Source organism: Chiloscyllium plagiosum, chromosome 4, assembly GCF_004010195.1.
Source record: "Chiloscyllium plagiosum isolate BGI_BamShark_2017 chromosome 4, ASM401019v2, whole genome shotgun sequence".
NCBI lineage: Eukaryota > Metazoa > Chordata > Chondrichthyes > Orectolobiformes > Hemiscylliidae > Chiloscyllium > Chiloscyllium plagiosum.
Genome location: NC_057713.1, coordinates 2,798,955 through 2,814,371, shown reverse-complemented (window position 1 = coordinate 2,814,371; position 15,417 = coordinate 2,798,955). Strand labels below are relative to the sequence as shown.

Sequence of the window (15,417 nt, the reverse complement as noted above, 5' to 3'; positions counted from 1 at the left end):
GCTAGCAAACCTACCCCCCAGGATATTGATTCCCTTCTGGTTCAGGTGCAACCCGTCCTGCTTGTACAGGTCCCATCTTCCCCAGAATGCAGTCCAAGCTCCCCCTCCTACACCATCCTTGCAGCCACGTGTTCAACTGCACTCTCTCCCTATTCCTTGCCTCACTGTCACGTGGCACCGGCAACAACCCAGAGATGACGACTCTGTCCGTCCTAGCTTTTAGCTTCCAGCCTAATCCCTGAGCTCCTGAATGACCTCCCCACCCCTCTTCCTACCTATGTCGTTGGTGCCAACAAACCATCCGAGAGTCTTGCCCATGTCCACAGAACCATCTGTCTGTCCCTCTAACTATAGAGTCTCCTATAACTCGCGCTCTCCTCCTCTCCCCTTTTCCCTTCTGGGCCTCAGAGCCGGACCTCGTGCCAGAGACCCGGTCACTGAAGCTTACCCCTGCTAGGCCGTCCCTCCCAACAGTATCCAAAGCGGTATACTTATTGTTGAGGGGAACGACCACAGGGGATCCCTGCACTGCCTGCTTCCTCCCCTTCCCACCTCTAACTGTTACCCAGCTACCTCTGTTCTCTGGCGTAACTATGTCCCTGCAGCTTCTATCTATCACCCTCTCAGCCCCTCGAATAATCCTTCTTCTCTCAGAAGACAGTGAACCTGTGTAATTCTTTACCAGAGACACTGTCAAGGCCACGTCATTAACTATATTCAAGGCTAGACAACAGATTCTTATTCAATAATGGAATCAAGGGTTATGAGGAAAAGGCAGAGAAATGATGTTGAGGATTATCAGATCAGCTATGATCCCACTGAATGGTGAAGCAGACATGAGGGGATGAATGGCCAACTTGATCTTATGGTCATATTTGTACACAATAAAATCCCACAGAAACATTCAACTGCAATGGCTCAGTGGTGGTCTAGTAGCTCAGTGGTGGCACAGTGGCTAGCACTGTTGCCTCACAGCACCAGAGACTCGGGTTTGATTCCCTTGGGCAACTGTGTGGAGTTTGCACATTCTTCCCGTGTCAGCATGGGTTTCCTCCCGAAGTGCAAAGATGTGCAGGTTAGGTGGATTGGCCATGCTAAATTGCATATAGTGTCCAGGGAAGTGCAGGTTAGGTGGATTGGCCACGGGGAAAATGCAGGGTTACAGGGATAAGGTAGAGGAGTTGATCTGAGTAGGATGCTCTTCAGAAGGTCAGTGTGGACTCGATGGTCTGAATGGCCCGCTTCCACACTGTAGGGATTCTATGATTCTAACTACTTTACTGCTCATAAATCATAAAGAAACAAAAAAAAGCTGAAGCTGCCCAGGAATGTTTTCTCCTTATTAATTGTAATTTTAAAGGAAAAATGTGATTATTGCATATAATATCTGTTTAATGAGAATAAATCAGATGACAGGACAGAATTTGAGTATTGATGAAGAAATAAAAACTATTGAAGAATCTTTAAGTCTTGCATTCATCAGGACTGAAACAAAGAAGGAAGCAGCTACTTATATGGCAAGAAAAAAGGGTAGTCATTGGACAGCAAGGTAATTCTGCCTCGTCAGGGCGTTGCCATGGAAAAATCACTGGGGAAGTATCATTCTCCTGTTTAGTGTATTTCAAATAAAGCTCAACGTCTGGGCATGTTCCTTTTCCAGGCCAGGTGCCTGCCTATGAATATATACAATGTCTAGCAAGTGTAAGTGAACCACATTGTGTGCCCATCTGATAATTTTAAGTCGACACATTATAGAGGAAGTATTGCAGACAGAGGTGTAAGGTAAACATCTTGAGTTTAAGTTTGATTTGAATTTGAGTTTGATTTATTGTCAGATGTACTGAGATATAGAGAAAAGTGTTGTTTTGTGTTCTTATACACACAGACCGTACCATACAAAGTGCATCAGAGTGACAGAACAGAGTGCAGAATAGATTGTTACAGCCACAGAGAAGGTGCAGAGAGAGAGATCAGAGTTATAATTAGAGAGGTAAAATGCAAGTGGAAAGTGCACAGTAAATGGCAGGACCCTCAGAAGAATTGATATACTTTAGGGATCTTGGGGTGCATGTCCATAGCTCCCTGAAAATAGCAACACGAGTGGATAAGGTGGGAAAGCAGACATTCGGCATGCTTGCCTTCATCAGTTGGGGCATTAAGTATAAAAGGTCGCAAGTCATATTGCAGTTGTATAAGACTTTAGTTTGGCCACCTATGGAGTATTGTGTGCAGTTCTGGTCACCACACAATAGGAAGGATATGGAGACTTTTGAGAGGATGCAAAAGAAATTTACCACAATGTAACCTGGGTTGGAGTGTACTAGCTATAAGGAGAACTTGAACAAAATGTGATTATTTGCACTACAACATTGAAGGTTGAGGAGTGATCTGACATAAGTATTTAAAATTATAAGAGGCACAGAAAGGATGGGTAGTTGGGAGTCTCTTTCTCAGTGTGGAAATGGAAAATAGTAGGGGATATAGGTTTAAGATGAGAGGGGAAAGGTTTAAAGGAGATAAGGGAAGCTTTTTTACGTAGTGGAATGCACTGCCTAGGGATGTTGTAGAAGCAAACATGACAGCAACATTTAAGAGGAATTTAGATACATGAACAGGCAGGAAATAGAGGGATATGGACCACATGCAGACAAATGGGTTTCTTTTAGAATGGCATCATGCAGCAAAGACATGGTGGGCTGAAAGGCCTGTTCCTGTGCTATATTGTTTCATGTTCAATGTTTCCTATTGTTACACTATATTCCCTTGAAAAAAAACTCCATTTGCCTTCCCCTTCTCCCCAGTGAACTTGGACACTAGCTTTTTGTAATTCACATAACTCTGGAGTACTTTGGATCACCACCCAATCAGGTTTACTCTGGTAATTGGCTGGGACATTTAAATTTATGTTCCACCCAAAACCTCCATTTAAAGTCACCAGATCCAGGTTTGCCCTGTGTTAGGGTGGCAAAATCTGAGCTCAATATTTCATGTCAATAATGAAAGATCTTTGAACAAGACATTAATTCTTCTCCAAAGAGGCTGCATGTTTCCAGCATTTTGTTTTTATTCCAGGTGCCTAGCATTTTCAGTATTTCATTTTTTGATTCAGCCAAGAACTTCAAGTTGAACTTTGAAGAACATATAAAACATAGAACATTACAGCGCAGTACAGGCCCTACGGCCCTTTATTTTGCGCCAACCTGTGGAACCAAGCTGAAGCCTATCTATCCTACACTATTACATTTTCATCCATATGTTTATCCAATGTTCATTTAAATGCCCTTAAAGTTGGCAAGTCTGCTACTGTTTAAGGCAATGTGTTGCACACCCCTCCTACTCTCTGAGTAAAGAAACTACCACTGACATCTGTCTTATATCTATTACCCCTCAATTTAAAGCTATGTCCCCATGTGTTGGCCATCATCATCTGAGGAAAAAGGTTCTCACTGTCCATCCTATCTAATCCTTTGATTATCTTACATGTCTCAATTAAATCACCTCTCAACCTTCTTATCTCTAACAAAAACAGCCTCAAGTCCCTCAGCCTTTCCTCATAAGACCTTCCCTCCATACCACCCAACATCCTAGTAAATCTCCTCTGCACCCTTTCCAAAGCTTCCACATCCTTCCTACAATGCAGTGATCAGAACTATGTGCAGTACTCCAAGTGCGACTGCAACAGAGATTTGTACAGCTGCAGCATGATCTCGTGGTTCCGAAACTCAATTCCTCTACCAATAAAAGTTAACACATCGGTACGCATTCTTAACAACCCTATCAACCTGGGTGGCAACTTTCAGGGATCTATGTACATGGACACCGAGATCTCTCTGCTCATCTACACTACCAAGAATCTTATCAATAGCCCAGTACTCTTTACTCCTGTTGCTCCTTCAAAGTGAATCATCTCACACTTGTCCACATTAAACTCCATTTGCTACCTCCCAGCCCAGCTCTGCAGCTTATCTATGTCCCTCTGTAACCTGTAACAACCTTCAGCACTATCCATAACTCTATCAACCTTAGTGTCATCTGCAAATTTACTAACCCATCCTTCTATTTCCTCATCTAGGTCATTTATAAAAATGACAAACAGCAGTGGCCCTAAAACAGATCCTTGCGGTACCCCACTAGTGACTGAACTCCAGGATGAACATTTCCCATCAACCACCACTCTCTATCTTCTTTCAGCTAGCCAATATCTGATCCAGTCTGCTACATCACCCTTGATCTCGTGCCTCAGCATTTTGTGGAATAGCCTACTGTGCGGAACCTTAAAAAACGCTTTGCTGAAATCCATATCCACCACATCAATCGCTTTACCCTCATCCACCTGTTTAGTCACCATTTCAAAGAACTCAATAAGGCTTGTGAGGCATGACCTACCCTTCACAAAACCATGTTGACTATCCCTAATCAACTTATTCCTCTCTAGATGAAGAAACTAGTTTGTAAAAGCAAGAACAAAATAAAGTAAAATCCCGAGGTAAAAACATGTGAGACTTACGAGCGAAGTACTGCCATGGACTGTAGGATCTTCCAAAGTCAACTGATCTCTCAAGCACCCAAAGGTCAGGACGTGGAGAATTAGCAAACTTTATAAGAATATAAGCCACATGGAAAAGCTGTTAAGAAGACAAATGATTTCATTAATATTAATATAATAGGTCCTGCAATCAAAAATATTTATACATTTGATCAATTTGCTAATCAAAAGGAGTTTGTTTATCATGTACGTACTTTCATTGTACATTATATTTGAGTTTTATCAGATGTTTAAAAATTGAAACATCAATTAATTTCAGATCCAGTAAGATAAAGTCTTTTGTAATTTCTATTGTTTTTTGTACCACTTATTTTGTTGATTAAATCATTACGGATTATAGAGTTCTCTGTCAGGCTTCGGCTCAGAATTTATATATAAGCTGTGTTCCCTGAGCAATATAAAATAATTGGATGTTCACAATCTGTTATCGTGCACCAGCTTTCAAGGTAGTGTTCAGTCTCGAGTTAAAACAGTTATTTTATTCTTTTGGGTAACATTACAACAAGGAAGTAAAGGAAATTTCAAAATATGCTGAGGAACTTCACATTAACAAATGTCATTAGTACAGAGAAGGATTCTGACAAAATACTGGAAGGCTTTTACAAATATGTATAGTGAGCATGTAATTGACAAATTAACTTCAATGCAATATAATACATTTTGGTAGGAAGTATAAGGAGGTCACGTATTGTATGGAAATGTGTCTGTAGTGCTAACTAATCTTTGATTAGAAATTGTTCATTCTGGTCACACAAACAGTACAAAAAATTCACAAATATATTAAGAGAACAGTACTTATTACGATCAATTAGCCATCCTGTGGGTTGAAAGTTGCCACTAAATTTTGAGATTACGGAGAATTAAAATAGGAGAAGTGTAAAATGAACACTTGGTGGACAATAAAGTAAGACAATGGAATCTACTAAATGAATTTGAGTACATTGACACTGTGTTACTGGAAATGATTTACATAGTGGAAAGTACAAATTTCAACTTACACAGCAATTGCAGCTTGAATCTATTTAGTGGCTTCATTGTATTATATATTCAAAGGCATTTCACTGGTCTGGTATCAAGCATGATTTGACACTGAGTCACATAAGGAGGTAATGGGACAAATGATCAAAAGCTCTTCTAAAGAGATCAGTTTTAAAGATCACTTTGAAGAAGGTAAGTTGGGTTTTTTTGATTCATTCATGGAACGGAGGCATCACTGGCTAGGTCTGCATTTATTAGCCATCTGTAACTTCCCCTTTATCTGACTAGTTTGCCACATCATTTCAATAAGACATTAGGGACAACCACATTGCTGTGGACCTGGAGTCACATGTAAAAAACAAGGGAGAGGTTGCCAAAGTCCCAAGTGACCATAGGGTTGCTTTCTCCTTCGGAGAAGATGACTGGTGGTAGTTTGACCTGAGGGTCATCACAGCTCAGGCAAGGGGAGAAACACAGAAGAAGAATCTTTCATGATAATCTCAGCCAGTGTGAGTCCTATGGGTATCACAGGTAAACCATACCGAAATTCTTCTTGAAAGGAAGGTTCTCTTGTCTTCCATGTGAACCAAGTGGATTTTTATTCCAGATTTTTATTGAATTCAAATTTCTGTTAAAGTCATATTCAAACCCATGTTGCATTGGCCTGGGGTTCAGGATATTATTTCAATGACATTACCATTATGCCACTGCCTCCCCAGCTGGAAGTGGAGAGGGTTATGGAGAAAAATTGCAGAGGTTAAAGCCTCATCTTCAAATCCCTCCATTGCTTTGACTTATCATCTTTCCAGATTTGTATGTTGATCTATTTCCAACTAAGCCTCCTGTAACTGTACAGTAGTCCGCACAAAGATTTTTCCCATGCTTCAATTAATGGATTTTCCAGGGATTTGGTCTTCCATGTGATACAATGGCCTGTTAAATCATGTACAACATCACATTTGAGAGCATCCTCTGAGAGGTCTTTTTGTTGCAGTATTCATATTTATTTTCAGGAAACAAGCCAGCTGAATATAAATCAGCTTACAAGTTTTGGCAGTTATATCATTTTTTTTAATGCATGGGGTCTGGGCGTCACTAGCCAGCCAGCATTTATTGTCCATCCATAGTTGTTCCTGAGAGGGTGGAGGTGTGCTGCCTACTTGAACCGCTGCAGTACATGCCCTTAGGGAGGGAATTCCTGGATTTTGACCCAGTGACACTGAAGGAACGGTGATATATTTCCAAGTTAGGATGATGAATGACTTGGAGGGGAACTTACAGATGGTGGTGTTCCCATATAGCTGCTGCCCTTGCCCTTCTAGATGATAGTGGTTGTGATTTGGAACGTGGTATTTATGAATCTTTGGTGAATTTCTATTGCGCATCTTGTAGATAGTACACTGCTGCTAGTGAGTGCCAGAGGTGGAGGGAGTGACTGCTTGTGGATGTGCTGCCAATCAAGCTGCATTGTAATGGATAGTGAATTCCTGATAAAAGGCTTATGCCTGAATCATCGGCTTTCCCGTTCTTTGGATGCTGCCTGACCTGCTGTGCCTTTCCAGCGCCACACTTTTTGACTTTGATCTCCAGCATCTGCAGTCCTCACTTTCTCCTTATATGGATGGTGTCAAGCTTCTTGAGTGTTGTTGGAGCTGCACTTATTCAGGCAAATAGGGAGCATTCCATACATTCATGACTAGTGCCTGATAAATGGTGGTCTTAAATTTTTCCAGTGAAGCTAAAGGCTAATGTTAAAAACAGCACCAAATCTTTTAATTGGGCAGTATACAGCCTTCCACATACAATAATGAGTTCAATAAATTTTAGATCATGACTGAGGCATCTAATTTCACCAAAATCAAGCTTTACAGCAACATTTTCATTTCCTATAAATTCATTATTTGTTTATTCTCCCATTTCTATCCCATTTTGCATTGAGCTGTCATCAGAAAAACTGCAATGTCTTCAGTATTTTTGACGCTCATCAATAAAACAGATGAGCTGTTCATTGTCCCAGAATCTAAGAATGATTAAAGGTAAGGCTAAGTTGAGTTTATGAAGGTATCTCTTTGCATAAGGGAACACACAGGATGAATACTGTAAATGGGCTCCTCATGTTCCTATGCTCCAATGTTCCTTAGCTTCAATGTTCATAAGACAGCTTTAACATTCTGTTTCTTTCTCCCGCAGACAGACAATATCGAAGTGTCTTGTTATCCAGAGCTACTTGTCTAATGTATCTCACAGCTATAGAAATAGAAATCTCATTTTACAACTGCCCTTGAAATGTCCAAATGTAATCCATCCCACATCAGACTGACCTGTGTATGTCAGTCAAATGTACATTCCTATTGATACAGCTATTAATAGTACCCAACATTCATTCATTTTTATTTTCTTTTACAGTTATGGTAACATTGCTTAGGCTTTATGGGCTGCTTATCAAACTTGGAGAGCAAATGTTATGTCACACTTACAATTCCCAAAACATAAAAGCTTCCTGTCCTCTGAAGAAGGGACTTTGTTGCACGGAGAATACAATAACAGTACAAGAGGAGGGATGCTGTTCCAGCATGATTTTCACGGGAATGAATGATCATTACAGGTTCAACAAATATTTATTGTATCTTCAATAATATTTGGTGGTACATTGTATGAAGGCTGCTATTGAGCCCTGTTTTGCAGTGCTTTAATGTAAATGTGATTTCAACAATGGAAAGATTATCCATAAACGTCAATATGGCCACAATGCAGGCACAGACATAGTTTCTGTGATGTCAGCTGGCTGCAACAGGGCAGATCTATACATGTGCCGACAATGTCATCAAGTTTAATGCACAGTGATATCACCCACTGACAGGGTAGGGCTGTGGCCCCAGGGGAGCAAAGACGAAGACCGGTGCAGGAAGTGGGATGGGGGGGATGTCTGCAACAAGAACAGGGGTTTGGTCAGAGTGGGAGGGTTGACCTACACTGAGAGAGGCAAGGGGACTGGACTAGGTGTGGGGGCAAGTGGGGTTGAAGCCTGCAGAGAAACAGGAGGGGGGTGGGGAGATGTCTGGTCTGGGACCCCATGCACCTATCTTGTTTTGTTCATTTTGTGCATTAAATTTTTATTAAGAGATTATTTTAAACTCTGAAGAACTTTTCTAAACACTCACTTCCTATAGAGCCATATTTGTGATTAACTGTTGCTTTCCATCACTTATCAACAAAATTAATTTTCAATTTGCATATGTGACCTCTTTAAACCACAATTGGTGGCATTTATATAAATCATAACTTTCAAACAATGCAATCACCTTAGTATGAATTTGTGAACTGTTTATAAACACTATTTCTCTATAAAGGTTTATGAAAGGTGTAAAAATTGTGCCTGTGTATTTTCCTGTATTTTTAATTGAAGACTGAAATGTTAAAAGAACTGTTTCAAAACAAGCATTGCTAGAGGATTACTGCATGTTTTGAAAGCAGGTAACCTATAATTTCAAGCGCTGTTTAGACAGCTGCTGGTTCCATTTGTAGTTGAAGTGTGACTACACATGAGCTGGAACTGAAAGGTTATGTACTGATGGAACCTTGGTTGGCAACAAGCAGTTGACTGACAACTGGTCACTGATCCATAGACCAATGGCAAAAGCCTTTTGCCTACCATCAACTGTGTGATTGATCCTGTGGTAGTTGAACAGCTGAGACTTTGAGCAAGATACAAGAAACCTTCAGATCTCCACCAGCTCAGGAACTCTCTCTATTTCCTTTAGTAAAAGCCACTTTAAACCTGAAGAAAACTAGTTAGTATTACCTTCAGCAGTTGAAATAAGATGAGAATTAAGTCAGAGGCATTTCATAAGTGAATTAGCCACCTTGTGCCCCTTATTCAAAAAAAAATTGAGAAGCAGGGTTCTGATCAGTCCAAGATCCCAGCAGATCCTGTGAACAGAGATTACTGAATTTCCTTTCCAGTTTTTCTCTCCATCCATGACACCCATGATCTTTGTGTGTCCGTGTGTGTGTGTGTGTGTGTGTCTAGGAATTTATAATGTGATTAGACATTTAAATAATAGTGTTAAATTCATAATTGTTAACACGTCATTAGAGTCCATTTATTTGTACTAAATAGTATTCCTTATTAAGTACAGAAACCTGGTCCATGTTTTCTATTAAACTGGGTCTGAAAGTCAGATAAATTGGGGAATTATATAACTATTTTAAAAGAACTTTTATTTTTCTGGTGACTGCATAAATATTGCATCTTTATTTACAGTTTGCAACTGCAGCAAGGCATGACAATATTTAAGGGTCTGAAACAGAAAGCACGCTAGCTTTCGGAGCGTCGCTCCTTCATCAGGTGATAGTAGAGGACTCAATCCTAAAACACAGAATTTATAGCAAAAATTTACAGTGTGATGTAACTGACACGCACACACACTCCCACACTCACACATGCACCCCCTCACAGACTTAAGACACTCCACACTCACTACACACACACATATACACTCTCTCTCACACTCACAACCCCCAACCCCGACAGACACACCCACACAGACAGACAAAGACCCACATGCACACATATATTTTGTGGTGTGAATTTGTACTTGCAGAGTTACATTGTACTTTGCTCAAAAACTGCATGAATTCATGTAAAACTCCGTTATCTCACTTTTTAGATTAGAATCAATCTAAAACATCATAGCATAGACAGAGAACACCGGGGGCTAACACCTTCAACATATTGTCTAGCTATCACCCATGTTAACAGCTAACCTGAAAATGCAACTTTTAAAAAAAAGGTTTTGTGATTTACACATGATAGGAGTGAAACTATCATGGTATTCAAACACATGTAAGACTCAACAGACAATCAAAGTATTTTTCAATGTATAATTTCAGTTACATCACACTGTAAATTTTTGCTATAAATTCTGTGTTTTAGGATTGTGCCCTCCACTATCACCTGATGAAGGAGCGACACTCCGAAAGCTAGAGTGCTTCCAATTAAACCTGTTGGACTATAACCTGGTGTTGTGTGATTTTTAACTTTGTACACCCCAGTCCAACACCGGTATCTCCAAATCATGGATAGGATAAACACACAAAGTCTCTTCCCTGGTGTGGGGGAGTCCAGAACTAGATGGCGTAGGTTTAGGGTGAGAGGGTAAAGATATAAAAGAGACCTAAGGAGCAACGTTTTCATGCAGAAGGTGATACGTGTATGGAATGAGTTGCTAAAGGAAGTGGTGGAGGCTGGTACAATTGCAATATTTAAAAGGCATTTGGATGGGTATATGAATAGGAAGGGTTTGGAGGGATATGGGCCAGGTGCTGGCAGGTGGGACTAGATTGGATTGAGATATCTGGTCGGCATGGACGAGTTGGACCGAAGGGTCTGTTTCCGTGCTATACATATCTATGACTCTATGACTCTAATAAGGGAACTCTCATAGAAACCTATAAAATCCTAACAGGATTAGACAGGGTAAATGCAGGAAAGATGTTCTTAATGACCAGTGAGTCCAGAACCAAGCGTCACAATTAAAGGATGTTGGGTAGGCCAGTTAGGAATGAGATGTGGAGAAATTTCTTCACCCAGGGCCTATAGAATTCTACACTGTAGAAAGCGGTCAAGGCCCAAACATTGAATATTTTTTTAAGAAAGAGACAGATATTATTCTTAAGGCTAAAGTGATCAAGGTGTATGAGCCTAGAGCAGAATCAGCATACTCAGCCATGATCATACTGATTGGCAGAGCAGACTCAAAGGGCCAAATGACCTATTCTTGCTTTTATATTCTATGTTCCTAGTTGTCTAAATGGACTGCAATGATTCAAGAATGTAGCTCACAACCACCTTATCAAGGACAATTAGGGACAGGCAATAAATGCTGGCCCAAGGTATGCCCACATCTCAAGAATGAAATGAATATTTTCTAAACTTGTTTTCTTCAGATTTAAATGGACTTTTACCTGGAGAAGAGAGAGTCAGCTCTAAGCTGGTAGAGATCTGATATCAGAGTGGTGCTGGAAAAGCACAGGTCAGACAGCATCCGAGGAATAGGAAAATCAATGTTTCGGGCAGGAGCGCTTCATCAGGCTTTTGCCCAAAATGTCGATTTTCCTGCTCCACAGATGCTGTCTGACCTGCTGTGCTTTTCCAGCACCACTCTAATCTTCACTCTGATCTCCAGTATCTGCAGTCCTCACTTTCACCTAGAGGCCTGATATTTTTTGTCTATCTTTTTCACTAGCCTAAGCTGTTCAGAAACATGAGAACCAAACACATATTTGTTGGCATGCAGAAGGCCTTTCTCACCGACAACTAGTTACTGATCCATAGACCAATCAGTTTCTTGCAGCCTGTGTCAAGTTGAAGTCAACAAGCCTCACTCCCATGTGGAGAAATCTGGCTTGCCCAGTATGTTTGATAAGATAGGAAGCTGAATATTAACTCAGCAAGCTGTGGAGCCAACAAGTGGTTTACCAAGGTATAAACCCACCTTATTTGGCAACTCACTGCTTCCCATTGAGAATCCCAGCGAGCCACTCAAGCTTCTGCTCACGAGATTGAGATTAACCTTACTGGACTTCTATAACAATTCTGCCACAAATTTCACCATAGTCCGTGTTACTCAGGCCCCTATAAAATTTAGTCCGTGTTTCCAATGTAGGATTTTATAAAATGGTTTTGCTTGAAAATATCTCCCTTATTGGAATGTTTTGGATGAATGTTCTAAATGTGATCTAACCAAGGACCAATGTCTTATATTGCTCTTTTTTCCAAAACCATTGTAATGCTTCACATTGTTATGATGACATTTTTATGACCATGTTAACTTCTAATGATTCTTTGAATGATTTATGTCGCCAAATCTCTCACATCTCTTCTCTATTTAATGAACTATTAATATAAAACTTTAGCAAGTACTTAAAAATAATGGGGAGGCAAACAGTGAGAAGTTAGTTGTACACATCTAAACGTGTATCTCTTCATCCCCTGAATTGTTAACTGATTTGCATATTAATAATGGTATGTATCATTAATATACTGATAGATTTCCTGGACCCATGTGTCATTATTACGTCGCCCTAAGTGCATTACTGAAGGTTTAGTAAATATTTCTCCCCTTCACCTGAATGACTGGCCTGTTAATCATTGCCTGAATTACACAATATAGCTGCAGGAGTGTTTCCATGGTTCATCACCAACCAACAAGGATCGTTATTCAATTCAACTCATATCCTGCATAATGACACTCCCTTTTCAACCAAGAATAGCACAAAACATTATTTCATGTTAAAGACATAGTGAGCTGTTGTAGGAATTTATAGGACAACTTACAACAAGGCTGTGATTCTATGATTCTACGGCTGATTAAATGTTTCTTTGACAAATAAGGAATAAGTAACGTATCAAAAATAAGAATGAAACGTAACTGGCAAAAACTTAACAATCACAAAATCTGTTTCAAAGCAGAGTGACAATGTGCATTCTAATACAAAAGATCCTGTTATATTTATTTTTGTAATTATGAAATATTGGAGAGCTATACATATTGGCATCTATATTAATTAGGTTGGAGTCAAAGGCCTCCATGCTTGGACCACTAACTACTTGAAAGGAATGTCAAATATTTATTGGATTAGAGTTGTGTTACTTTGATAAATGGTTCCTGCTCTTCAGCAACCCCTGCAACAATGGATTCACAGGCAGCCAAATCATACACAGCTGTTAATAGGTACTGCACTCAAATATTAATTACTGTGGTTAATGATTTTTTGGCAACAATGTGGTTTTCAGGTAACTTCATCTCCCTACTCCCTGTCTCCATTCTTAGCATCATTGCTCAGTTGGCTGGACATGTGGGTTCAATTCTTGTACTGGCTGAGGTTCCCACAAAGGTCCTGCCTCCTCAACCGCACAACCTCACCTGAGGTGTGATGACTCTCAGGTAAAACACATCACTGACTGTCTTTTTCTAAAGAGAAAGCAATCTATGGTGCCCTGGGATGACGATAGCTTTCACTTCACTTCAACAAGATCAAGATATGCAAATTATAATCTGAGGGATTAGCTCAAATCCCCAATGCTGTGCATTCAGTGATAAAGCTATACCAGACATTGGAATCCTGTGGGGTGGGAATGTACTTAGCTCACAACAAAATAATGCACTAAGCCTCATTTAATCAATATTTATTTAGCATGATTACACTGAACTTTACCTATTCCTATCTTCATGAGTCATGATTTATGATGCTATTGTCACGTGTATTTTGTAGTGGGTAAACCAGTAAAATACAGTGAAAAGTTTTTCCACTGTTGCAACAATCTAGCACCATTTTGAGTAGGTTTAATAATAATAAAAAAAAAGATTTAGCTTGAAGAAGGTCCATCAGTATTGAGCCAACTCATCATCAATGATGCCTGTACCACTATCCTTCCTCCACCACCTCACCACAGTCTACACCAGACCCAACCAACATCAAGATCAGGTGCCATCTTTCACCACTGGCCTGATTTCCCGCCACCACCACCTCAGCACCCACCTGTATCGGACTCACCAATATCAGAGTCGCTTCTCTCGCCACTGGACCCACCTCATCAATGTCACTGTGATGCCCTTCTGCCAACATCAGACCCAACCAACGACAAAGTCATCAACCCTCAGGTGTCATCTTTCGCAGGTGAGCCTACTTCGTCATGTTGCCTCCACTGATGTAGCAGCCAACAATTCCATGGCAGGTCCCATGTTCGCCCCAGAAATGTAAGTAAGGGCTCACTCGCTGCCACCATAAGATCAATGCTGGGCCCACTCAAGCTGGAATTCCTCACCGCCCCCAATGATACGTAAATGGAAGGGAAGTATAAAGTATGGAAAAAAAAAGACACTTAAAGGGAAAAAAACAAAAAGTGGTTGGAGCCGACAAGCCCTGGCACAGAAGCCCTACTCTTCTGACATCTTGATATCTTCTTCTGCTAGGTTCCTATTTTCCACCTAGTCTAAGGTTCAGCTCATGCAAATCTCTGCCTCCCATTTCTGAACTCATACCAATGGCAGAAATTAATGCCAACTCCAGCCCACCCTGGAGATAATTTTGGAGGTGATCTACTCGAATTAAGAGAGGTGGAAAGGCATGCAGGCTGCCTTCTAAAGTGTGATATTGAGGTTTGAACAGAATGAAATGTGCTTTTCTGATGGGCATATTATCACCCCAGTATTAGAAAAGTAGATTTTGAAATAATTCAGAATCAACACATTGGAGGTGGCCTGAAGAACCTCAGTGTCCTTCCGTCTCTAGAAAACATCCAAATCTTGAGACCTGTCAGTCAATCTCTTGCAATCCTTGCTGTGTCAACTCAGTATGTAGTGAACCAGACTTTATAAAAAATCTTAAAGTAAGGGAACACTTAGGAAGCAGCGATCATAATATGGTAGAGTTCAGTCTGCATGCCTTGAAAGAGAGAAGGCAAAATCGGATGTAATGGTGTTACAGTTAAATAAAGGTAATTATGAGGGCATGAGAGAGGAACTGACGAAAATAGACTGGAAGCAGAGCCTAGCAGGGAAGACAGTAGAGCAAAAATGGCAGGAGTTTGTGGGTATAATTGAGGACACTGTACAGAGGTTCATCCCCAAGAAGAGAAAGATTATCCGGGGAGGGATTAGACAGCCATGGCTGACAAAGGAAGTCAGGAAATCTATCAAAGAAAAAGAGAGATCCTATAAAGTGGCCAAGAGCACTGGGAAATCAGAAGATTGGGAAGGCTACAAAAACAAACAGAGGATAACAAAGAGAGAAATAAGGAAGGAGAGGATCAAATATGAAGGTAAGCTAGCCAGTAATATTAGAAATGATAGTAAAAGTTTATTTCAATACATAAGAAACAAACAACA

The 15,417-nt window shown here is 40.3% G+C and overlaps 1 protein-coding gene across 1 annotated transcript in view; it reads right to left on the bottom strand.

Annotated features, from left to right (window-relative positions):
• The window catches only part of LOC122548812 (laminin subunit alpha-3-like), a 376,692-nt gene that overhangs the window by 292,669 nt on the left and 68,606 nt on the right, over positions 1–15,417 (bottom strand). Inside the window, exon 3 of the mRNA XM_043687604.1 lies at positions 4,508–4,625. Coding sequence (XP_043543539.1) covers positions 4,508–4,625 — 118 coding nt within the window. The remainder of the gene's footprint in view (positions 1–4,507; positions 4,626–15,417) is intronic.